Below are 24,066 nucleotides of genomic sequence, written 5' to 3'. Positions count from 1 at the left end.
GGGCTGCATTGTGTGCTAACACAAGAACTCTGTGCCATGGCCACTCTTTGCTCTGTGGTGTCACCCAGGGAGAACTCTGTGTCTGAGGGTCTTCTCGGATTTTTTTCCCGGTTCAGTCAGGTCATTCACATGGTTGCCTTCTGGCCTTAGGCCCCACAAACTCTTTAGACATGATCAAATAAATCTGAAACCCCAGAGCACCTGGGTGACACAGTCAATTAAGCATCCTACTCTTGGTTTTGGCTTAGGTCTTGATCTCAGGGGGTTGTGAGTCTGCTTGGGATTCTGTCTCCCTTTCCCTCTGCCCTTCCCACCCGTACTTTCTCTCCCCCTGTCTCTCAAATAAATAAATAAATCTTTAAAAAAAAAAAATCTGAACCCCAGCAGGGCTCACAACTTTGGCTCAAGATGACCCTCTTCTTTCCCCTTTTAAAATTATTTTTTTCGCAGCATGTGCTGTTTGGATTTAAGTGTAACACAACCTTAGGAACGTTCCCAAACTCGCTTATTGTTTTAACATACTTTGACTTAGAGAAAACAGTTCTCTTAGTAATGAATACTATAATGGACAGGCGAGGGAAATTTTTCCTTTACCTGTCTCGGTTCTTTTGGCTGGTCTATTAATTAAATTGGCATAAGATAAATTAACAGGAGAAAAGGTTAATTGTGTACATACATGAGCCTCACACAGACATGAGAGGTTCAGAGACAGGCAATTAAGGTTTGTATGCCATCCTGAGCTAAGGAGAAGGGGGAAGGGGTCTGGGGCTACACAGGGAAGAAAGAGAAGTCACAGGGAACTGGAAAGAGTAAATGTTTGGTGAACAAATATTTGTCATGCCCTGCAGAGACAGCGGGACAGAGAGGAATTTGAATGAATGGGCCTGCTGAGCTCCCCACAACTTACCACACCCGGCCCATATTCTCTGTAGTTGTCTCTGGTGAGAGCTGTCTTTCTGGACCCGTCCCTCTGTCTAAACTCTTAGAAACAGTTAAAGGGGGGAGGTAAAAATCTCTTTCTGAGTCTTTTGGGCCTTCATTGTCTTCAGCTAAAAATAATGCACATAATGAAGTGGCACATTTTGGGGGGTGCTCATTCTGAACCCCTTCCAATGTCTTGTAGGTTTGTACTGGAAGGAAAAGAAATTCGTATCAACATGTCTTGTGCAGTATTTGTCACCATGAACCCTGGGTAAGCATCAGTTAATCTAAGTTAGGAATGGAGGCAAAGTCGTTTTCTGAGATCTTAGCCATGATTCAGTTGTATGACATTGTAATGTACCATTCACCGCCACCACCTGACTCCCTCCTCTGCCCGCACACTTATAAACAGCTACAGCTCCGTACTCATCCACATGGGTGGTCTCACATTAAGTTTCTGACTGAGGGACATTTTCACTTCAGGAATAGCCAGAGAGAAAGGAAAAGGTCAGCTGCTGGTCACAAAGGAGACAGACAAAAAAGCGGAGAGTAGCAGAAGGAAGGGAACTTGGTGGTTACAAGGAGTGGAGGCTGGGCAGGCTCAGTAAACACCTGTTGAGAGAATGTGGTGACAGTCGGGGCAGGAGCAACCTGATGTGAGGTGCACTGTGGGAGGAGGCACAGAAAGAAAAGTCGGTAGAGGGGGAAGCTCCTGAGATGAAAAGTACAATAGAAACCGTCTTATACGCTTGTTTTCCCAAATGAAGGTCACGTAGGAAGCGAACAGGATTATTCTGGGGAAAACGATATTGTGTGGTTCCTCATCAGAACAACTGAAAACTGAAAAACTGCTTTTTTGTTGTTGTCGTTTCTTTGTTTTTCTTACCCTCTTAAGGTACAAAGGTCGAGTAGAACTCCCAGATAACTTAAAGTCTCTGTTTCGCCCTGTGGCAATGATGGCCCCCCATTATCAAATGATTACTGAAATTATGCTGTTTTCACTTGGTTTCAAATCTGCAAAATCACTCTCTGGAAAGCTGGTTAGCGTTTATGAATTAGCTAGTAAGCAGCTCTCACAACAGGTAACAAACTGCTTCTCTCAACGTAAAGATGATTATAGAAAATTCTAAATAAGACTTTTCTGGTCTTATTTAGATCAGGGATGACCTGGGGAAATAACGGAGCGAGAACCCCATCTGCGCTTCAAGGTGGCGAGCCAACGTGGATGTGAGGTGGTGTGTAAAATCAGTAGGGTTGCAAGCCTTACGTCCGGGACCTGGAGAGAATGATAGAGAAGCCGCTGTGTTAAATCATGGACTACTTCCTCCGTATGAGGGAGTTAGCTTCTATAGCAACGACTCTCACACTTTTTTGTGCTTTGAGATAATTGGGGGGATTTGTTAAAACACAAATCACTGGACCTTACCACCAACCTTCTGCTTGTCTGGGGTGGCCCTTGAGAATTTGCATTTCTAACCGGTTCTCAACAGTTCCTGATGTGGCTGATCTGAGTACCACGCTTTGAAAATGACTGTTCTGGGATATGCTGGCTTAATGAGTATTTGTTTATGACTCAGCATGGTTTGGACAACCAGCCACACTAAGTGTTCTTCTTTATCATATTCTTTCAGTTCCTCTCTCCAGTTCAGAGAAAATTTAATTTAGATACTAATAGTTTTTAACAGCTTTAATACTTGTGACTCTCTCTTTTAAGAAAGAGACTTAGGGGCATCAGTTTGGTGGGGGAAGTGAGGGCATTGGAAGCTGAATGCAGGCTTTCTTGAGTTACATCACGGTCTCTCTCCACAGGGTACAGATTAGGGATTTAACTGCATAGGATATGCATTTATTTCCAAGTCATCCCATTTTTCCTTCAGAAACTTAATAACTCAGATATTTTAATGCTTTATAGGATCATTATGATTTTGGCTTGAGGTCTCTGAAGACAGTTTTAATAATGGCTGGAAAGAAGAAACAGATGTTTAAATGGTGAGTTGAATTTTGAATCGTTAAGTCAAAGGGAGTTATACAACACAGGGAAAATAATTGGTAAAAGTCTAAGTTAACAATGACAAGATAAAACAGGGAGCTCCCAGAATGTCACAGTGAAATATGGTAGAGATGTTTAGGAACGTGAAATAAGAGGAAGAAAAAAATGCACAAAATCCCTGGGTACTTTTCCCCCGAAGAACCTATTCTTTAAAAAAATGTATCTTACCTTTAAATAATAAAAGATACACAGTAATAAAAGCCCTCACTTAAAAGAGCAGTAATTTAGGGGGCACCTCAGTGGCTCAGTCGGTTAAGCATCTGCCTTTAGCTCAGGTCATGATCCCAGGGTCCTAGGATTGAGCCCCACATTGTGCTCCCTGCTCAGTGGGGAGTCTGCAAAAAAAAAAAAAAAAGTGCAGTAATTTAATGAGAAATGTAAAACCTGTATGAATATACCTGTATGAGAAGTGTGTAAAACACATATGAAGAAAACATTTGTAAAGGACACAAATGAAAATAGGAATAAATGAAATAATATATCATGTACTTAATATCATAACATCTTAAAGATTTAAAGACCCTAAATGTTCATTTATGAATGGAAATACACCCCAGTGAAAATACCAAAGGTTTCATTTGTTTATTTTTGGGCAAAAGCAGATTCTAAGGTTCACATAGAAAGGGGTGTCTCAGTGGCGCAGTCGGTTAAGCGTCCAACTCTTGGTATCAGCTCAGGTCATGGTCTCAGGGTCGTGAGATTGAGCCCCGCATCAGGCTGTACACCCAGCAGGGAGTCTGCTTGGAGATTCTCTCCCTCTGTCCCTCCCCCCCACTCACACTCGGTGTGTGCACATGCACTCTCTCGCAAATAAATAAAATCTTTAAAAAAAAGAAAGATAAACAATTAAAACCTATTATAGAGCTTCATTGGTTAAACACTGTGGTGCTGGCTTCTGAACAGAGAGCAGCAAGCCATCGGGACAGAACAGAAGCCCAGAGACAGGACTGCACACGCTGGGCATGTAGTCTGTTGTCAGTCGTGAGACAAGAACAGACTAACAACTTTTCAGTGATTGCCATTGGGAAAACTAAACTGCCATGTGTGTGAAGACGCAGTTGGAACCATGGCCACTGTTATTTACCTGGATAACAGGATCAAAAAAGGACTAAAAACATAGAAGTATTTGAAGAAACAAAATGTCCTTTATATGCTTGGACTACAGAAAGCCTTTAAAACTAAGACTCAAAAATCTAGAAGCTATAAAGGAAAAGAGTGACAATGGTCAAATAACACTGTGAGGTAAGGAGCCGAATGATGAGCTGGGAAGAAGGATATTTGCAGCTCTCAGCGCAGGGAGTTAGCTCATCCTCATAACATGTGAGGACTGCCTAGAAAACACGGGGAACAAATGGTATGGAAAATGGGCAAAGGACAGTTCTCAGAAAAAGAAACATAAAAGTTTTTAAATATATGAAAATATACTCAACCCCACTCTTAATCAGAGAAATGCACATTAAAAATTGAAATGTTGTTTCTCATCAGATGGGCAAAAATACGAAAGTTGGACGGGACTTTGTTGGTGAAACTATAGGGAAACGGGCATTTGTTTTCATTATTGCTAAGGGGCGGACCTACTTGTGTGGGTTTGATTTGGGACTGTATTCATGTATTACCTATTAAAAATTAAATGAGAAAAACATGAATATGTTGTAAAAGGACATGTCAATATGCCATTTACATGAACGCAGTAAATGTTATAGATTGTTTGTGGTACCTAGATATAGCACCAAGCACAGAACGTAGTGTGGGAGGGGAAGAGTCAGGGATCAGGCTGTAGCTTGACTGTAGTATGTTCTTTCCTAAAAATGAAGGAACTGAGTCATGTATTGCAAAATGGCCTAAGATTGATGGCAGGTAAATGGGTATCTGTTAGGAAATGCTTTGTAATTGGGAAGAATTAGAGACCGGAGTACCAGGACTCAGCTTCCTGACGTCCTCCAGTCCTCCAGTCTTTCTTACATACGAGTACCTGTTCCAGTGAGGGAGTCCCTGATCCGTGTTCTTCCTGTCACAGAAAAGCCTCCGTTCTCCCAGGCGCCTGGACTGCGGCTCCCGTGTCCCACGTGCTGTCAGTCTGTCTGCTGCCATGGGGAGCGGCTGTCTTCTGTCCGTGCTTACACAGCTGTGACAGCCCACCTCCCTGGTCCCCCCAAAGCAAAGTAGATGATGTGATTGTGTGAAGTTGACTGTATTATGAACAGGATTGGGGAATTTTTATCAGAGTAAAGCACAGCAAGCATTTAAAAATAGACTGTTTTGCTTTTTAAAAATCCACTGGCCCTCCCTGACACCAAAAACTATCATTGTTCTTCTTGTCTGTCCTTTTCCCTTCCGTCCCTTCCTGTCCCTCTGCTCCAGCCCGTTCTCCCTCAGGCTCCTGGCTTTGCCTCCGGGCACCGAGGATACCACAAAAGTCCCTCATTTCCAGATGCTTTCTCCCACCTTTTCTGTCTAGAGCGCATTGGCGGATTCTAGCTCTAACTCCCAAAGAGTTCTGAGGTGCTTACATTTAAAAAAATAATAAAGGACTGTGTATTCGCTTTGTAGGTTTACCATAACCAATCACTACAGACTTGACGTCTTTAAACACCAGAAAGATGTTTTCTCCAAATACCTGGGACCAGCAGTCTGGAATCAAGGTTGTGGGCAGGGCTGTTGTCCCTGCAGGGGCCTTGGGAGAGAGTCCGTCCTGGGCTCTGCCAGCACCCCAGGGCTTGTGGGCGCATCACGCTGGGGTCTGCCCCGTCTTCCCACTGTCTGCGTGTCTCTCTGCCTCGCTCTCGGTAGGAGCACGTGACTGCTTTTAAGTGTGGATCATCTGGGATAAACTCAGTCACGTCTGTTGCTGTATGGGATAATATTCTCAGGTTCCAGGGATTAGCAGGTGAATTTATCTCTGCGGGACATTTTTGTCTGCCTCCCGCAGGCAGCTTCTCTGTCAGTCCCAGAAAGGAGGTTTCCCTATCTCCCCTTTGGTTTAGAAAACAAACTGCCCAGGAGCTGGAATCCTAGGATGTCCTTGGTAGAAAAGATTTGCTTTGTCAACAGCTGGAGAATTAATATCTCTTCAGGTAAACACTTAACAAAACTTACCATAGTAAGCCCATAAAGTGAGTCTTAACTAATTCCAAGAATGGGTAGGTATCATGAAGACAATCAAAATGGGTAAAAAAAATAATAATAATAATAAGGTTTAATAACTATCCTTTTCTTGAATTTTAGTTGACGTTAGTCTAGAGATTTCATTTTTTATTCTTAAATGACAACAGATATTCCCTATGATAATCTCAGACGCCATCCCCCAAATTATTCTTCTGTAGAACTTTAGTCAAGTCTTATTTTTATATCTAATAGCAAAGTATCATAACAATATAATTATATATAAGCTGTGATCGCTTCCAGATATAGTGGTCATTTCTTTCTTTCTTTCTTTCTTTCTTTCTTTCTTTCTTTCTTTCTTTTTCTTTCTTTCTTTCTTTCCTTTCTTCCTTTTTTTTAAATTTATCTTCCTTGAATGTAAAGCAAGCTCTGTCTTGGGAAAAAATGAGCTCGCTGACACCCAGCAGCTGTCTGACCTTGGTCATGTTGAGTATTACTCTCCCTCCCTCTTAAGTGGTTGAAAGATTAATGAATTCTTTGATTAAAGAACTAAGCAGAGTGGCTGGTAAAAAGTGCTCACTAAACGTTAGCTATTAGCTGTTTTTATTAAGGATCAAAGACCTAAGAATCATCTCTGTCCTGATGAAGAGTTTTGGACATTGTCCACAGGAGGATGGGAGGGCCCCTCCCGCCCAGAGAACGTCTCTTCCTTTGCATCTCTGCAGCCCGATCGTAAGGCATGCAGTTCTTTCTCCTGGTTGCATGTTTAATGTGTACAATATGTACTGAAGTGTTCAATAGGCAAAATATTGTTATTATGGGGCAGTATATATGTGATGACTTCTTACATCTGGGGGCTTTCGTGACAACAACCAGAAACCTTAAGCTGGCGTGAACGGCAGGGGGAGTTCACTGTTTCTCTCCTTCAGACACCCCAGAGGCGGGCAGGGGAGGATTGCTCTGACGAGGGTTTCAGGTTTATTTGTCTCTACGGGACCACTTCCGTGGCGTAACTTTGGCCACAGTTGCCAGCTGCATAGCCTGCAAGCCTGCTTCCCTGGCTCGCCTAGAGATTTTGAGTAAATCGCTGTTATTTTTAATTTGATATTAGTTTGAATTCGTTCTGTTATTTGCAGAATCAGTGACTGGGGAGTGGACAGTTCGAGACCAGCCCGGGCCCGTCTCTGGATCCGGGGACCACATTCACCTCACGCACACCGCAGAGCTGCTTTGCAGTGAGGGAGAGGAGGAGGGGCTGTTGGGAGAGTAACGGCCTTCAGTGTCAGCGAAGCATACTTGCTCACTTTATCTTTCTTTTCTTCTTCCATTAAAGTCACACCAATGACCATCTTTCTGAAACGGATGAGACTCTGATCATTATTGAGGCTCTGAGAGAAGCTAGTTTGCCAAAATTTCTCCCTGAAGACGTCCCACGTTTTGAAAAGATTATAGGAGATATTTTTCCTGGAGTGGCAGTTTCAACAGCAAATCAGATTGCCTTGGAGGTAATAAGACTTTTGAAAACCATCACAAATGATTTAGAGGTGGAGCGTTAATTAAGATAAGAAACGATGTAAGTAAAAAAATATTACCGCTCTTCCGGAAACACTCTACTTATGTTCTAATTGGAGGGATAAACATATTCGGAGATGTATTTCTCCTTGGGAGAAAAACAGTGTTGCGGCCTCTGTCAAGGAAGGCTGCTACTTACGTTGTTCCCCAGTTTTCTCGTCTTTCCAATGGGAATGATAATGTTTCCTCTTCCTACTTTAAAGGGGTACTTTAAGGATCAAATTAGATCAGAATTATGAAAAAGGACATTACAATGTGAACTTTTGTGGTCATAAAAATGACATACTGTGACTGGAGAGCCCTCTATTTCCTCTTACCTCTGCCGCCTTGCGGTCACCGCCACTGTCCAGGTGGGGTGTCGACCTCTCTCCTGCTGCCCTCACACACACAGCCCACAGAGCCCCCAGCAGACGAACCCAGAGTCAGGTCCCCCGACACAGGTCACACTGCCTTTTGAAGTCTGACCACGTTGGGCTACTTTGCCGTGTGTCCTTTTACCTCCCGCAGCTTTTTCCACCCTGAACTTCTCTCTGCTTTCTGGCTCTTCCTGGGTCCTTATCAGGTCTCAGGCCATCAAACCCAGGCATTCCTTTCTCTGGGGCCCTGCCCAATTTTTTGAAACACTGTTTTTTAAGTTTATTTTAAAATATGTGGTTTATGTAGCTTATAGTTTAAACAGCTTCATAATTATTTCTTTTTAAAATATAGGTATAAGCTATGTGCACAGCCTCATACCTGGCAGGCACAGAATACATATTTTGAAGCACACATGAAGCGCTTAGCGAAAGAAGATCATTCATGAGGTTCTGTAGGAAAGTTTGCGAAAATTTCCCTTGCAAACCACCCAGACCAGGTCTTTTATGACACGATAGTTCTTTCATGGTTCTGGTCTAGTTGGATTTCAGTAGGCTCAATTTCGTTGAACTAGAGAGTATTCTCATTGTACTCATGTGTTAAAATGCTCTGTGTGGATTTGAACAAACCACTGTCTCACAGCCCTTACAGTTTCCTGTTTCTGATGTTACTCTCCCAGGCAGGTCTCATTGTCTTAGCTTGGGTTTTCTTCACTATATAGATGACCTAGAAGTATTTCTAATTGTTTTCTTCAAAAAACAGCTTTTTATTTATTTAATACATCTTTTTGATTCCTAATCTTTTAATATCCATATTAATATTTTTAAATACCTTCCTTTATTCCTCTGTTTTGTGTTTTCCCTCCAGCTGTCTAAGTAAGATGAATAGTTTATTTTTTATTAATGTAAGTTTATAAAACAAGGGGCATCCACGTGGCTCAGTTGGTTAAGCATCTGGCTCTTGGTCCCAGCTCAGGTCTTGCTCGCAGGGTTGGGGTGCAAGCCCCACGCTGGGCTCCACGCGGGTGTGGCACCTACTTAAAAAACAAAAAACAACAAAAGAAAACTATATAACTTCATCCAAGCACTGCTTTAGATATATAGGCTGTAAGTTCAGGTAGATAGGGTTTTCCTAAGCATTTTTTCTCAGAAATTTGGTAAGATAGTTAGTACTTCCTTTCTTTCCTAAAACAGAAGTTTTTCATGCTTTTAATTTCCAGGTAAAGGATCTTTTTATTTTCTGATTTTGTTACCAATTTCTGGTCTTACTGAATTATGATCAGAGAGTATTATCTTTGTTATTTTTCCTTAAGAATTTAATTTAGACTTTTGTATGGCCTAATATATAAGTAGTTTTTGTGAATAGTCCCTATGTACATGAGAAGAAGGTATCTTCTCATGGACCACAAATATAAGACAGAGTTTGGTTTATCTGCATTTGTTATGACTGTTCAATTAGCATTTGTTAAGAGCAGCACAGGGAACCTGCTGGTGAGCTACAGTTCAACAGAGACACTGAAATAGAGACACTTGTTACTCACGGGCCGTGGAGCAAGTTCGTGGTACAGGCCTCCAGAGCCACATGGGGAGGATGAGGCCGGGTGCAGGCAGAGAGGCCGGCCCCGGGGCACACGCCTTCATCAGGGTCCATGGCCGGACTGCTTTTGGGGTTCCCAGGCTAAGGCTGGATTGGCCAGTTCAAACCAAGCAGAGCGGGACTTTGGTAAGTTCCCCATGGGTGCCGTCTAAGGAGCGTGTAAGGGGCAGGCCCCGGCAGGGGGGACATCCTACCAGCAGCGTGCACCTGCTCACGGCTTCGCGGGCTGCCGTTGGGGCCTGCGCTGGTGTGAGGGACTGGTGTCATGTCCCCGCAGGCTGTTCTGTGGGGCTGAGCAGATGCAGAGGCAGCAATATCCTGAAGCAGTTTAGCTAAACCCTCGACCCCATTTTCTCTCTCTTATCAGTGGTACTTGCACTTGTTTACTAGTTTTCCTTGGACTCAGGTGCATTCATGTCTCCTATTAACACATTCCTGTTTACTCTTATAATCTCTGCTTCCTAGTGGTCGTTACCATGTTGTTTGACACACGAATATCAATTACAAATCATTGTATGAGTTGCACCCTTCAATACGTAGTGCTTTTGTTTTCTTGTCTACAGTTATTTGGCTTGAATTCCACTTTGTTTGTTAAGACGGTTACCCCATGTTTTGTTTGCCTTGTACACTTTTGGACTTGTTTTTTTTTTTTTTTCAAACTTTATCAATTCCACAAAGTGAAGTGGTTTTTAAATTTTGTTTTATTCTACTGATTTTTATGCAGGTTAGTATTTTTATTCTAAGGGTAACTTTATACATCTTTATAATAATATCTCCGGTTTTCCACTTACTTGGATATTATCTGTTAGTCCCTAATATGAACAATGATGTATGTCTTCTTTTCTCCTTTATGCATTTCTGTCAATTGCTGGCCTTATATAGTTTGAAAATATAAGTGGTATATATATTTATATCTTATTCTTCTTCTTAAAGTCCTCATGTGAGTGAAATCCTATGGTATTTGTTTTTCTCTGACTGACTTATTTCACTTAGCAATATACTCTCTAGATCCATCCATGTTGTTGCAAATGGTAAGATTTCAGTCTTTTTTTATGGCTGAGTAATATTCTAGTGTGTGTGTGTGTGTGTGTGTGTGTGTGTGTGTGTATCTCACATCTTCTTTAATTCATTCACCCGTCAGTGGGCATTTGGGCTGTTTCCATACCTTGACTGTTGTAAATAATGCTGCAGTAAACATAAGAGTGCATATTTCTTTTCAAATTACTGTTTGCATTTCTTTAGGTAAATACCCAATAGTGAAATTACTGGATCATATGGTGATTGTTTTTATTTTTTTTTTTGAGGACCGTCCATACTGTTGTCCACAGTGGCTACACTAGTTTGCATTTCCATCAAAAGTGCACAAGGGTCCCTTTTTTTCCACATCATCGCCAACACTTATTGTTTCCTGTGGGTTTTGTTTTTTTTTGGGGGGGGGGGGTTTCTTTATTTTTTTTTAATTTTAATTCCATTATGGTTAATATACAGTGTTGTATTAGTTTTAGGTATACAACATAACAATTCAGCAATTCCATATATTGAACGCATTCTTATTCCTCCCCCTCCCACATTTTAGGTATATGGTGGCATACTTTACATCCTTTTATTTTGTGAATCTCTTGACTGAGTTTTATAAATACACTTATTTTTACCTCTTTTGTGCTTCCTACTTTTCTTACTCCTGCTTATGATCTTTCCTTTCCACTCAAAGAATATCCTTTAACATTTTTTGGAGGGCTGGTTTAGTGTCATTAATTCCTTTAACTTTTGTTTGTCTGGGAAACTCTGTCTCTCCTTCTGTTCTGAATGAGAGCCTTCCTGGTTAGAGTATTCTTGGCTGTAGATTTTTTCCTTTTAGCAGTTGGAATTTATCATGCTGTTTCCTTCTGGCCTGCAGAGTTTCTGCTGAAAAACCCACTGATAGCCGTATGGGGTTTCCCTTGTATGTACCTGCTTTCCTTTCTCTTGCTGCTTTTAAAATTCTCTCTTTATCACTACTTTTGGCCATCTTATTTACTTTGTGTCTTGGTGCAGACCTCTTTGGGTTGGTTGTGTTGGGGGCTCTCTGTGCCTCCTGGATCTGGATTTCTCTTTCCTTCCCCAGATTCAGGAAGTTTTCAGCTATTATTTCTTCAGACAAATCTTCTGCCCCCTTTCCTCGCTCTTCTCCTTCTGGGATCCCTGTCATGCGACTGTTATTATGCTTGACAGCGTTGCTGAGTTCCCTGGGTCTATTCTCATTTTGCATCACTTTTTTCTCTCACTGCTCAGCTTGATTACTTTCCATTACTCTGTCCTCCAGGTGGCTGATCCATTCTTCTACTTCCTCTTGTTTGCAGTTTATTCCAGGTGGTTTATTTTTAATTTCATTTAGTGAGTTCATCATCTCTAATTGGTTCTGTTTTGTTTCTGATCTCTTTGTGGAGGGTCTCAAAAAGTGGAGGTCCTCCTCTTTTTTCTCAAGTCTAGCAAGTATCTTTATGATCGCTATTAATTCTCTACCAGGTGTATTACTTATCTCCATTTCACTTAGGTCTCTTGCTATGATTTTGTTCTCTTCTTTCACTTAGAACATATGCCTCTGTCCCCTCATTTTGTCTAATTCTTTGTGTCTGTTTCTCTGTCTTAGGAAAGTCAGCTCCCTCTCCTCTTCTTGATGGAAGTGGCTTTATGAAGAATTGGCCCTGCAGTGCCCTGCAGTGCAGTGTCCCCTGTTCCCCAGAACCCGGAGCCTCAGGCATGTCTCCTGTGCGTGTTGCCCTGTTGTGGTTGCGCTGCATTTGCCTTCAGTCCAGTCACCTGCGGTGGCTCTCTTTACCCTGTGCAGAGGGTTTGGTCCTTGTGTTGATAGTGGGCCAGTGTGGGGCTTGAGCTGGGCCAGACCAGGCATTTGCCAGAGCTGTGGTGGCACCAAAGTTCAGGGCACTTTCCCTGCGTTGTCCCCTGAGAAGCTTTCCTTGGTGGGTGGGGCCAGAGTCCAACTGGTGTGTGTGGTTATCTCCCCCTCTCCCTGAGGCAGGAGTGACTTTGCAGCAGTGCTGGCCCCTGTCTGGGCTGTCTGCACACACTGGCACGCCTGTGGCGCCGCTGGGAATGGGCTTCTGTCCAGGGCACAGTGGAGGGGGCAGGTGTGCAGGAGAACGTGGAGGGCCGGGATGTGCAGAGTTAGCCAGGTTTGTTGGGTCTGTTCCGGGAGGGGACCTGGAGCCGAAGCCTGGAGCTGGGGCCAAGCAGCTGTTAGTGAGGCAGGTAGAGAGTGTTCCCACGGCACTGGTTCCTGCAGGTGTCCATGTGTCTAGGCTGGGGGTGAGGGAGGGAAATGGTGCCCACCAGCTCCTTTGTTGTTGGAGAAGTCTCCTGAGATCCCTGCTGCTCTAGCACACATTCTGAGATTAGTAAGTAAACCTCCTCCTCGTGTACCCCAGGTGTTTTTCAAACTGCTGCTTCTGTACTTATCTCAGAGGGGCTGCTGGTTCTGCTGTCTCTTGAAGGACAGGGACTCAGCTTCCTGTCTGCAACTGCTGATTTTTAAAGTTCCAGGTGGTAAGCCCCACTGATTGTAATAACTCACAAAGTTAAGCCCCTCTGGTTTCCAAAGCCAATGTTATAGGGATTCTTCTTCCTGGTACAGGTCCCCAGGCCTGGGGTTCCTGGGCTGGGGTCTGCTCCTCTTCCATGCCTGCGCCTGCAGGTCCCTCCCTCCTGCGGACAGTGTCGCAGGTCCATTTGGTTCCCAGCTGTGTCTCTGCCCGTCCTACCCTCTTCAATGTGGTCTCTTGTCTACATTTAGCTGTGGAGAGTCTGTCCTGCCAGTCTTTGGGGGATTTTCTGGGTCATTTACCCTGATGTGAGTGTTATCTAGTTGTATCCAGGGGATGATGTGAGCCCAAGATCCTCCTACTCCACCATCTTCCTTGCAAGTCTCTCTGGAAGCTTTGAAAACTTTCATTTTGTCTTTGATATTCTAAATCACACTTTAAATTCGCTAGTTATGTGTTTTCATATTCTATTAGCCATTTTAATATGGAGCCATTTATTTTTAGTTCTCTATGTTGACAGGAAGGGGACTTCGGCTGTGAGATTCTTTGTTCCACATAATTCAGTGACTTGGATTTTTCCAGACCAAGAAACTGTAGGTCCAAACTCTAAGCTAAATAGGCTTAACTATTTTCATAGCACTTACATGCGTTTTAGGTTTTGGAGATTTTTCCGTATTCTTATTTTAATGAAAATGGAATCTGAGATCTATAGTTATCTATCTATCTGTCTTTGTGGTTTTGTGCTGTGTGGCTTCCAGGAGAGGTACAGTGGATGGTTGCACCTAAGCTATTGCCTACATTTTGCATATTTATACTTACATTTTGAGGATTTTCACTCTGCTAAAAAAAGGGAAGGAAGATGTTAGTTGACAAGTTTTGCTTTCTCTGTCTTATATAAACATCTTTCCATCTCTCCCCGGCGGGGCCTACACATTCCTTCCTCTCCTTTCTCTAGATATGTGTTTACCTTTAACATTTTTCAAGTCACAGCTAAAACAAATAGCATTGCCATCATAATAGCATTTCTAGGTGCACGTTGATGGTTTGACTTTTTAACCTTATTATATATTCATCTCTTCATCAGTTTTATAAGCATCCATTTATTCTGCTACTTTCCCTTCATATAATTTTTACATTGATAAATATGCAGGCTATCAACTGTTAAATAAATAAATAAACTGTTAACAAAATGTTGCCAAATACTAATGTATGGCTCAAGAAATGGCACAGTTCATAATTTATAGGTCTAATATTAAATTTGGAATAATCCAGTCTTTTATTTAATGGTGTATTTTTGATGGTTTACACAGTGATCAGTCACATATAGCATATCCATATAGGAATATATGTTGTTAAATAATATATTGTAGGTGTGCTGTTTCCACTTCTTGTTCATTTGAGGTACAGGAATCTAAATTGCATGCAATAGGCAATTGGAATCTCTCTAACTTATTCACATTTCTGTCTCTAACAATATCTACAGTGTGGGGGTGGGGGTGTCGTTAACTCAGGGCAACCACAGGATTAACAGAATTACCGAAACCATATCCTGGAATAAATGATGTATAGTTTGCCATGCAGTTGACTCTTCAGAACATCATTTACACCCATAAATACTTTACAGTAGGATTATGATTTTATTTCAAAACCTTCCAAAGTAAGGAATTGTGAAAATCTTTAACCAGGAGGGATGACCTGTCTGAATATCTCTTCTTTTGATTATCCCACTTCTGCTGATCCTCTGTGTATCCCATGCTATCCCTAGTCCACTCCTGTGGACTGTTGGCTTACATCCAGGCAGGTGTCTAGGTTTGTATTGTCTGTGATAGAGAATTCCTAGCCCCCGCATCTAAAACTGCTCCACGTTCAGGCCTTAAGGGTGTGTCTCATCACCTCCATTTAAAAGAGGTTGCTCTCATTGCACTACTGGGTATTTACCCCAAAGATACAAATGTGGTGATTCAAAGGGACACCTGCACCCCGATGTTTATAGCAGCAATGTCCACAATAGCCAAACTACGGAAAGAGCCCAGATGTCCATCGACAGATGAATGGATAAAGAAGAAGTGCTGTATATATATATATATATACAATGGAATATTATGCAGCCATCAAATGGAATGAAATCTTGCCATTTGCAACGACGTGGATGGAACTGGAGGGCATTATGCTGAGCGAAATAAGTCAGAGAAAGACAATTATCATATGAGCTCACTCATAGGTGGAATTTAAGAAGCAAAACAGAGGAGGTAGAGGAAGGGAGGGAAAAATAAAACAAGATGAAACTAGAGACAAACCATAAGAGACTCTTAAGTACAGGAAACAAACAGGCTTGCTGGAGGGGAGGTGGGGTGGGGGGGATGGGGTGACTGGGTGGCGGGCATGAAGGAGGGAACATGATGTAATGAGCACTGGGTGTTGTATGCAGCTGATGAATCACTGACCTCTACCCCTGAAATTAATAATACACTATATGTTAATTAATTGAATGTACATAAAATAAAATTTAAAAAAATAAAAGAGGTTTCTCTCAGCTGATTTCCAACCTCCGGTAGCCTGGCCACAGGAGCTACGTTTTCTCCATTTGCACAGTCCTGCTGAGTGTCTGTGTCTCCTTCAGCAGCACCTTTGCCCCATCGTGGGAATGCAAGGAATGAGAAGTGCAGTAGGAGAGGTCAGTGAGGAAAAGGATAGATCCCGCTTTTTTCTGTAGGCAGTTACCGATAGTATCGACACTGAAATAAACCCCACTTTATTTTTTTAAAGGTTTTTTTTTTTTTTTGAGATAGAAAGAGAGAGAGAGAAAGAGAGCACTGAGCCAGGGGACAGAGGGAGAGGGAGAAGCAGACTCCCCGCTGAGCAGGGAGCCCGACGTGGGACTCGATCCCAGGATGCTGGGATCATGACCTGAGCTGAAGGCAGACATTTCACCCACTGAGCCCCCAGGCACCCCTAAACCCACTTTAGAAGGAAATGGGGCTGCCCTTATAATTCCTGCATTAAAATATTAAGAATATTTCCAAGCTGCAGCCACTTACTGGATGTTTGAATGTCTAACCACGTCAAGTCCTCAAACTTACAAATTATACTTACTATCCTAGAATATTCTTAACAGTGAAACATTAAAATAATTGTTACAAAGCTGAAAAACTACCTTAATGTGATTGGAATTACACAAAGATATAGACTCTTTTAAATTTTCTTTTAGTGTATGATGAATAGACAATGGTACTATGGTAACAATTCTTAAATACATCTTAAAGAATGAATTCTTTTTTTAAAGATTTATTTATTTAGAGAGAGAGCATGAGCTGGGGGAGGGCCAGAGGGAAAGGGAAGAGAGAATCTCAAACTGACTCCTTACTAACGGAGGCGGGGCTCAATCCCAGGACCCTGAGATCGGGACCTGAGCTGAAATCAAGAGTTGAATGCTCAACAGACTGAGCCTCCCAGGCACCCTAAGAATGAATTCTTAAACTGGGGGAGGGTCTATAAGTTTGCTACCGGGGATCTGTGAACATAACATATTGTGTGTATTATATTTTGGGGGTAAGTAGTATCTCAGGTTGGTGAAATTAAGAACTACTGTCTTAAAGTGCAGTATTCGGTACATCGTTAAGAGAGATTTTGTAGGATTATGTATTAAGGGTCTAATTTGCAATGCACTTTAAATTAATGTATTTATTTTCTTTAGAAAGCAATATTTATTGCAACACAACAGTTGGGCTTACAACAATGGCCAGCTCAGAAAAAGAAAATCATACAGTTTTATAATCAACTTCAGGTAAGTGTGGAATGGCATGTTAGCAGCTCTTTGCTCCTGAATTTTAATAGTTCTGATCAAGGAGAAAACCAGGATAACAATGAAGTGATTGACTCAGTTATTTACCCTCACTTAACTTTGAACAGATTAATCTTCTTCCCCTTTGTCCCCTTACCACATGATTCTAAAAAACCCTACACATATGGTATAAATGTTCTGCCTCACATAGCTATACCTTCTTTGAATTTTCTGTCCCCATGAATGAACCTTTGGAAAAGACGGTGCATTTCCCTGATTATTAGTAAAATTGTACATTCTCATATCTATTTCTTTGCCATTTGAGTTTCCTACAAATTGCCAGATTATGTAACGTACTCATTTATCATTTGGGTTTTTTGTCTTTCTTACCAAGTGTGTGTAGACTTTTCATTATGCATTTTAATATCCTATCTCCTTATTGTTTATATGCATTACAGGTAAATTCTCTAAGTCTTAGGTTTTCAGATATGTTCCTAGTGTTCAGTGGTGCAGGAGACATTGTTAATGCATTAAAGTCCATTGATCTTGTTTTTATGGTTTGTGTTTTTGTGAATTTTTAGAAATCTTTTCTATCCTATTTCATAAAGATATTTTCTATGATTTTTTTTCTAAAATTTTTTTGTATTTGCATTTCCTACTTTTAAATTGTCTGGAATTTTTCTTTAAGATGCCAAATATGGATCTATTTTTCCTCAGATGGATAGCCAGTTTTCCCAAGACTTTTCCCCACTGATTTGCTATTTCTCTCACATACCATGTTTCCAATCTAAATTTTTCTTTGTTGATGTCTTCCATATTTTATTATTTTGGTCTTTATCTTACGACAACACCAGTCTTAATTGCCCTAGCTTTACAATAGGTCTCCATATCTGGTAGTACCAATTGTAAGAGAAAAAAAGAAAGCTATCCCTGACCCTCTTAGGGTTCCTGGCTGAGTCTGAAAATCAAATTGACAAAGACAGATTAGCAGGAGAAAAACACGCACATTTTACTGTAATTGATATTTTTTTACAAGGGAGCCTTCACAAGAGAATAGAGAGACCCAAAGAAGTGACCAGAACTGGAGGCTTTATACCTTTTAAATAAAGAAACAATGACTTTGTGCAGAGTTGGCAGGGCAGAGGGGTTTGGGCTGGGGGGTAGTAGGTGTGAAGAAGTAACTAGGAAGATACGGGCAGTCGAACCAGGTTTGCTCATACAGCCTGTCAGCCCCACATTCCCCATAAGGATGTTTCTGTCCTTCGGGTACGAGGAGGGCACCTCTCACGTGGGACTTTTATGACCTGTTTCAGGGAAGAAAGGTGAGGTGGGGGAGGTCAGAGTGAGCATCCTGCTTCTGCCGTGGGAAAAGACTCCTCCAGCTTAATCTATCTAACACGCCAAGGTCAGGGTGCCTGTCTTGTCCTGAGCCCTGCCATAATCCTCCCTCTTTGTTATTTTCCCGATTCTTCGATAATCATTTGATTGACTGCCAGTAAAATAATAAAAATTAAAATTAAAATTAAAAAATCCTATTTGGATTTTTATTGGGATAGAATTGAATGAATAGCTGGTGGTGAGAATTTTCATTTTATGATATCACATTTTTCCCTTCATGAACATATTGGGTGGATTTAACAAGTTAGCCTGGCACAGCTTCACGGCGGCAGAAAGCACCAGACTCCTGGGTCAGAAAGGACCGTTTATCACTCAGCAACAGCAGTAGCTGTGTCCCCAAGATTTAATTCTCAGAGGAGACTATCTTCAATAGTCATCCATCCCCGCCTACTCCATGGTCCGAGGCATGTCCCCCCTAGGTGTCTGGGTTTTTGCTGTGCTTGCATTGCCACAAAATTGGTATGCCCCAGTTCAGCAATTATCCTTATATCCCCATTCACTACCCTTATGGCCTAAGACCAGGTCAATCCAAGAGAATCCAGGCAGTTGAACCAGAATTAAATGTGAACCCTCTGGGCCCCATTTTGGAATGTGTACAATCAGGGTGGCCTGGGGTTGTCATTAGGGAACAGAAAGAAGCACCATGCTCAGGAATGGTTAGGATGAATCCCAAATTCTCAAAATAGATCTCTGTAATCCCCCATCTCTTTTATGCTGATAATTACCCAGGAAGCAGATGAAAGGAAATGATCCCCTTCTAGGGATGTCCACATTCAATGACCAACCCTCCCTGGTAAGGTGTGTGGACAAAGAGAAGGGAAGGGGGATGGAGTCAGAAATCTTTGGAGTCAGTCTTTGAGAAGGCTGTTCCAATGCTCAATAATACCAGATGTGTATGGATGGTAGGGAACAGAGAAGGCCCATAAAATATCTTGACCATCAGCTCATGGTTAAGAGACTCTTGCAATAAAAGGTATACCATTGTCAGACTGCAGATGGTCCAGAAATCCAAATGACACAAATTTCATCTCAAGAAACATAATGGTGTGGCTAGAGTTAGCTGATTGGACCAAAACAGCAGTCCCATAGCTTGAAATAGTTAGTGTCAGTGAGTCACCACCAATAGCCCCAGGAGAGGGGGGCACAGATCTGATGTAGGACCTGCCAGGAGTATGTGGGGGTCATTCGTGCCCCAGGCAGTGCGACTTTTCCCACCGTGAGACTGGAGTCTGGAGTGCAGCAGTAGTCCCTGTGTCACAAACACATAGTCCTTTGTGAGTTCTGTGATGGAGAACACGTTGCCACATCCAGTGTGACGTGTGTCCATACAACGATCATGATAGTCTGGGAAGGGCAGGCTTGATCAGCAGCTTGATTCTGGGTCCTCGTCATGGGCCCACGAGTAACTCTGGTAGTTTGCTTAGCAGCCCCGATTTGTTTCCACAGTTCACAACCCCAGAGAGGATTTTCTTTAATCTTGTAGTCTGTAATTTCCCAAGGGACAGACCAAATAGCTAGGCCACTGCCCAAGCCACAGAGTTCTCACCATGAGCAGACCTGACACGTCTGCTCTTGGGTCTTCATAGCTGGCTCTGAGGAGGAACAGCGGGAGCCTTCAGGTCTCAGCTAGGCTGAGCCACCAGTAAACCAGACCAAGGCATTGACGGGATCTTTGTAAATCAAGGGCTTCACTGAGCCAGCAGCTTTGCTCCAGGAGGGGAAGTAGGGGGTAAGGTTGCTCCCAGAGGGACAGCTGCCCCTCTTTCGTGTAAAGCCAGGACACCAGTGTGGCCAGTTAGCTGCGTTCTTGAACATCTAATTCCATTTGTCATGCAAGGCTTCTGGACCCCTTCTGACCTTGCCAGTGATAGACCAGAGAACCACAAACCTACATGAGGATAAAGAGATTAGAATGGAAGTGAAAACTCTTTTAGCTTTATCCGTATTTGAATTTTAATGTATTTATTTGATACATTATTAAAGATAATCATTTCTTTAATGCTATTACAATAGTCTACAAGAGATGGTGACGGACACTTTTTAAGAGCTTTAGCATCTGACCCTTTCCTCCTTGGCTTAGTCCATTTGGGCTGACATAACAAAATACCATAGATGGGGTGGCTTAAACAACAGACATTTATTTCTCACAGTTCTGGAGGCTGGGAAGTTTAAGATCAAAGTGCTAGCAGATTTGGTTTCTGGTAAGAGCGCTCTTCCTGGCTTGCAGATAGTCACCTTCTCGCTGTGTGAGATCTCACATGGTGGAGAGATGTTGAACTCTGGTCCCTCTCCCTCTTGTAAGGACACTAATCCCATCACAGGCCCACCCTCTTGGCCTCATCTAAACCTAATTACCTATCAAAGGCCTCACCTCCAATAGTATCCCATTGGGTGTCAGCCTCAACATTTGAATTTTAGGGAGATGCAAACATTTGCTCTGTAACACCAATTGTGATTGGGTTGGGCAGAAGAAGATAGGATCAAGCAAATTTTATAAGAGATGAGGAACTTTGGACAATGGGTACTTAGTGGTTTTATTAACTAGATCAGGAAATAAGAGAAGCAACAAGTGGGAAAAGAAGGTGTAGATTAGATTATGTTGACTCTGAAAATCATGTGAGACATCCAGATGGAAGTATCTAGTAGAGCACTGAAATGTCACTCAGGCACATAGAACCAAAGACTGGAAAAAATAAATGCATTAGGAAGTCATTAGCACTTAGGTTGTAGTTAAAGATATTCAAGTTGATGAGATTGGTAGGGCCAATGTAGAGAGAAGAGAGAGAGAGTAGGATGAATTAGGGAAGACTAACATGGAAATGACATTCAAAACTCAAAAGAGAGAAAAGACTAGAGAAGAGGAAAGCTGAGATAAATCATATTACAGAAGCCAATCTTAGAGAAAAGTACAGAAATAAAGGAGATTTAGAAAAAGATAAACTGTCAAATATTAAGAATTGAAAGTTATCCTTTGAATTTTAAAATTAGGAGATTTCTGTTTATTTTGACATTAATCTAGTCAATGAAAACAGAACCCAGATTATAATAGATTAAACAGTGATTTGAAGGAAGGGTTTGTGAATACAGAGATGTATTACCTTCAGATTTCAGCTTAGCTTATCCATCAGTGAACCAAAATTAAATCATAAATCTGCACTTTTGTTTTAGGCTTGTGTTGGTGTGATGTTAGTAGGTCCAACATGTGGAGGAAAGACAACAGTCAGAAGAGTTTTAGAAAGAGCATTAACACTATCACCAGTTGAAGACTTCCTATCAAGTAAAGAAAGGGAATCTATTTCACAGGTAAATACTAAGTAGTATGTTTCCCTATTTCTTCAGATCTTACTTTATACTTCAGTAACATTTTATGTCCTATTTACATAAGTATAGTCTTGTTAAATTTATTGCTAGGAATTTTGTAGTTAGGAATCATTGTAGTAAGTGGGATTTTTTTTTTGAATCTCAAACTAGTAATTACTAGTGTAAAATAAATTTATTGGATTATATATTTTGTATTTAGTCACCTTCATGGACTGGTAACGTTAAATTGTAATTGTTTTTATAGGTGATCAATTGAATCGTCTTCAAATGAATATAATTTTGTCTCGTAATATTTATATAATTTATATTACTGCATTGATTAACCCTCCAAGACAGTGTTAACTGTAATAATATCTTGTTCCTTACTTTATCTGAAATGCAGTTAATATTACTACATTTAATATGGTATTTGCGGGGTGCCTGGGTGGCTCAGTCAGTTAAGCGTCCGCCTTTGGCTCAAGTCGTGATCCCAGGATCCTAGGATTGAGCCCGACGTCAGGCTCCCTGCTCAGCAGGGAGTCGGCTTCTCCTTCTCCCTCTCCCCCTGCTTGTGTTCCCTCTCTTGCTGTGTCTCTCTCTGTCAAATAAATAAATAAAATCTTTAAAAATAATAATAATAATAATACTGTATTTGCTTTTTGTGTATGATAAAGTTCTTTCATACATTGGGAATTTTCTTCCGTTCTCATTATACTTTGGTTTTGACTTTTGGAATTTATGAAATAACTTTTCAGAATCCATTTTTTATATTTTAATTGGTTAATAAGCTATGTTGATAGATTTGCTAATGTTAAATTGTCCTTGAATTCCTAGAATAACTCCTGATTTTTCATGATATGTATATATATATATTTTTTTTTAATGACATTTTTATTTTATTTTTTTCACATTTTTATTTAAATTCTAGTTAATAGTGTAATAATGCTTTCAGGAGTAGAATTCAGTGATTCATCACTTATGTATAACACCCAGTGCTCATCATGACAAGTGCCCTCCTTAATCCTCATCCCCCATCTAGTCCATCCCCCACACCCCTCCCTCCATCAGCCCTCAGTCTGTTCTCCCTCATTAAGAATCTCTTATGGTTTGTTTCCCTCTCTTTCCCCCCTTCCCATATGTTCATCTGTTTTGTTTCTTAAATTCCACATATGAGTGAAATCAGATGGTATTCTTATTCCATATAAGGTTAGATTCCAATAAATAATGTGTACTTCAGTTATCTTATTTAAAGACTCAGCAGTCTATTCTGAAAGTTTTAGAAAGTCAGCTTTTCAGTTCTGCAGATTTTTTTTTCAGCTAGTGTGCAGTTTCTTTCCATTTTTAGTTCGTTCTTTCAGTAAGCAAGAAAATTTGTTTTCTTTTCTGTAGTTCTCAATATATGTCTTTCTCCTTCTTGATTAAATTTATTCCAAAGCATTTTATTCTTTGGATGCTATTATAATGGACTTGGAATTTCTTAATTTTTGTTGTTGCTGTAGTGTGTTCATTGCTGCTATATGGAAATGAACTGATTTTTGTGTTGATCTTGTATCCTACAAATATGCTGGTTCATATATTAGCTCTAGTAGTTGTTTTGTAGATTCTTTGGGATTTTCAAAAATAGAATCATGTCATATTTAAATAGAGATACTTTTACTCTCTCTTTGCAATTTGGATGCTTTTTATTTTATTTCTCACCTAATTACCAGGCTAGGACTTTCAGTATAGTGTTTATAGCAGTGGTGAAAATGGGAATTCTTGCCTCGTGCCTGATTTTAGGGAGAAAGCTTTCAGCCTTTCACCATCGAGTATGATATCATCTGTGGGTTTTTCATAAATACCCCTGATTATAGTAAGGAAGTTCCTTTCTAGTTTGTTGAATGTTTTTATCATGAAAGGGTGTGAAATTTTATCAGATGTTTTTTCTGCCTCTCTTTATGTGATCATGCAGCTTGTTTCTTTTGTTGTGTTAGTATGATTGATTTTCTTTTGTTGAACCCACCCTCCATTGCTAAGACAAAGCTCATCTGGTCATGGTCAATCATTGTGCTGCTGCAGTCAGTTTGCTAGCACTTTCTTGAGGGTTTTTGCATCTCTATTCATAGAGGACACGGGTGTGTCGTTTTCTTAGGGTGTTTTTGAGTGGATTTGGTATCAGGATAATTCTAGCCTCATAGAATGTGTTAGGAAGTATTCCCTCCTTTTCTATTTTTTGCAAGAATTTGAGTCAGGTTGGTGTTAATTCATTTTCAGATGTTTGGTAAAACTCATCTACTATCTGATTTTGGACTTTCTTTCTTGGAGATTTTAATTACTGATTCAGTCTCTCTGCTTGTTACAGATCTGTTGAGATTTTCTATTTCTTCTTGAGTCAGTTTTGATAATTTTTGTTATTTCTAGGAATTTATCCGTATCCTGGAGATTATATAATTTGGCGTACAGTCATTCATAGT

At 41.0% G+C, this 24,066-nt stretch overlaps 1 protein-coding gene across 1 annotated transcript in view; it reads left to right on the top strand.

The window, feature by feature from the left end:
* Positions 1 to 24,066, top strand: part of DNAH14 (dynein axonemal heavy chain 14) — a 354,473-nt gene that overhangs the window by 163,954 nt on the left and 166,453 nt on the right. Inside the window, exons 32-37 of the mRNA XM_032393957.1 lie at positions 1,124 to 1,192; positions 1,817 to 2,003; positions 2,834 to 2,910; positions 7,407 to 7,578; positions 16,829 to 16,918; positions 21,482 to 21,616. Coding sequence (XP_032249848.1) covers positions 1,124 to 1,192; positions 1,817 to 2,003; positions 2,834 to 2,910; positions 7,407 to 7,578; positions 16,829 to 16,918; positions 21,482 to 21,616 — 730 coding nt within the window. The remainder of the gene's footprint in view (positions 1 to 1,123; positions 1,193 to 1,816; positions 2,004 to 2,833; positions 2,911 to 7,406; positions 7,579 to 16,828; positions 16,919 to 21,481; positions 21,617 to 24,066) is intronic.

Source organism: Phoca vitulina, unplaced genomic scaffold, assembly GCF_004348235.1.
Source record: "Phoca vitulina isolate PV1807 unplaced genomic scaffold, GSC_HSeal_1.0 scaffold78, whole genome shotgun sequence".
Lineage (NCBI taxonomy): Eukaryota > Metazoa > Chordata > Mammalia > Carnivora > Phocidae > Phoca > Phoca vitulina.
This window is presented reverse-complemented; position numbering and strand designations above follow the sequence as displayed.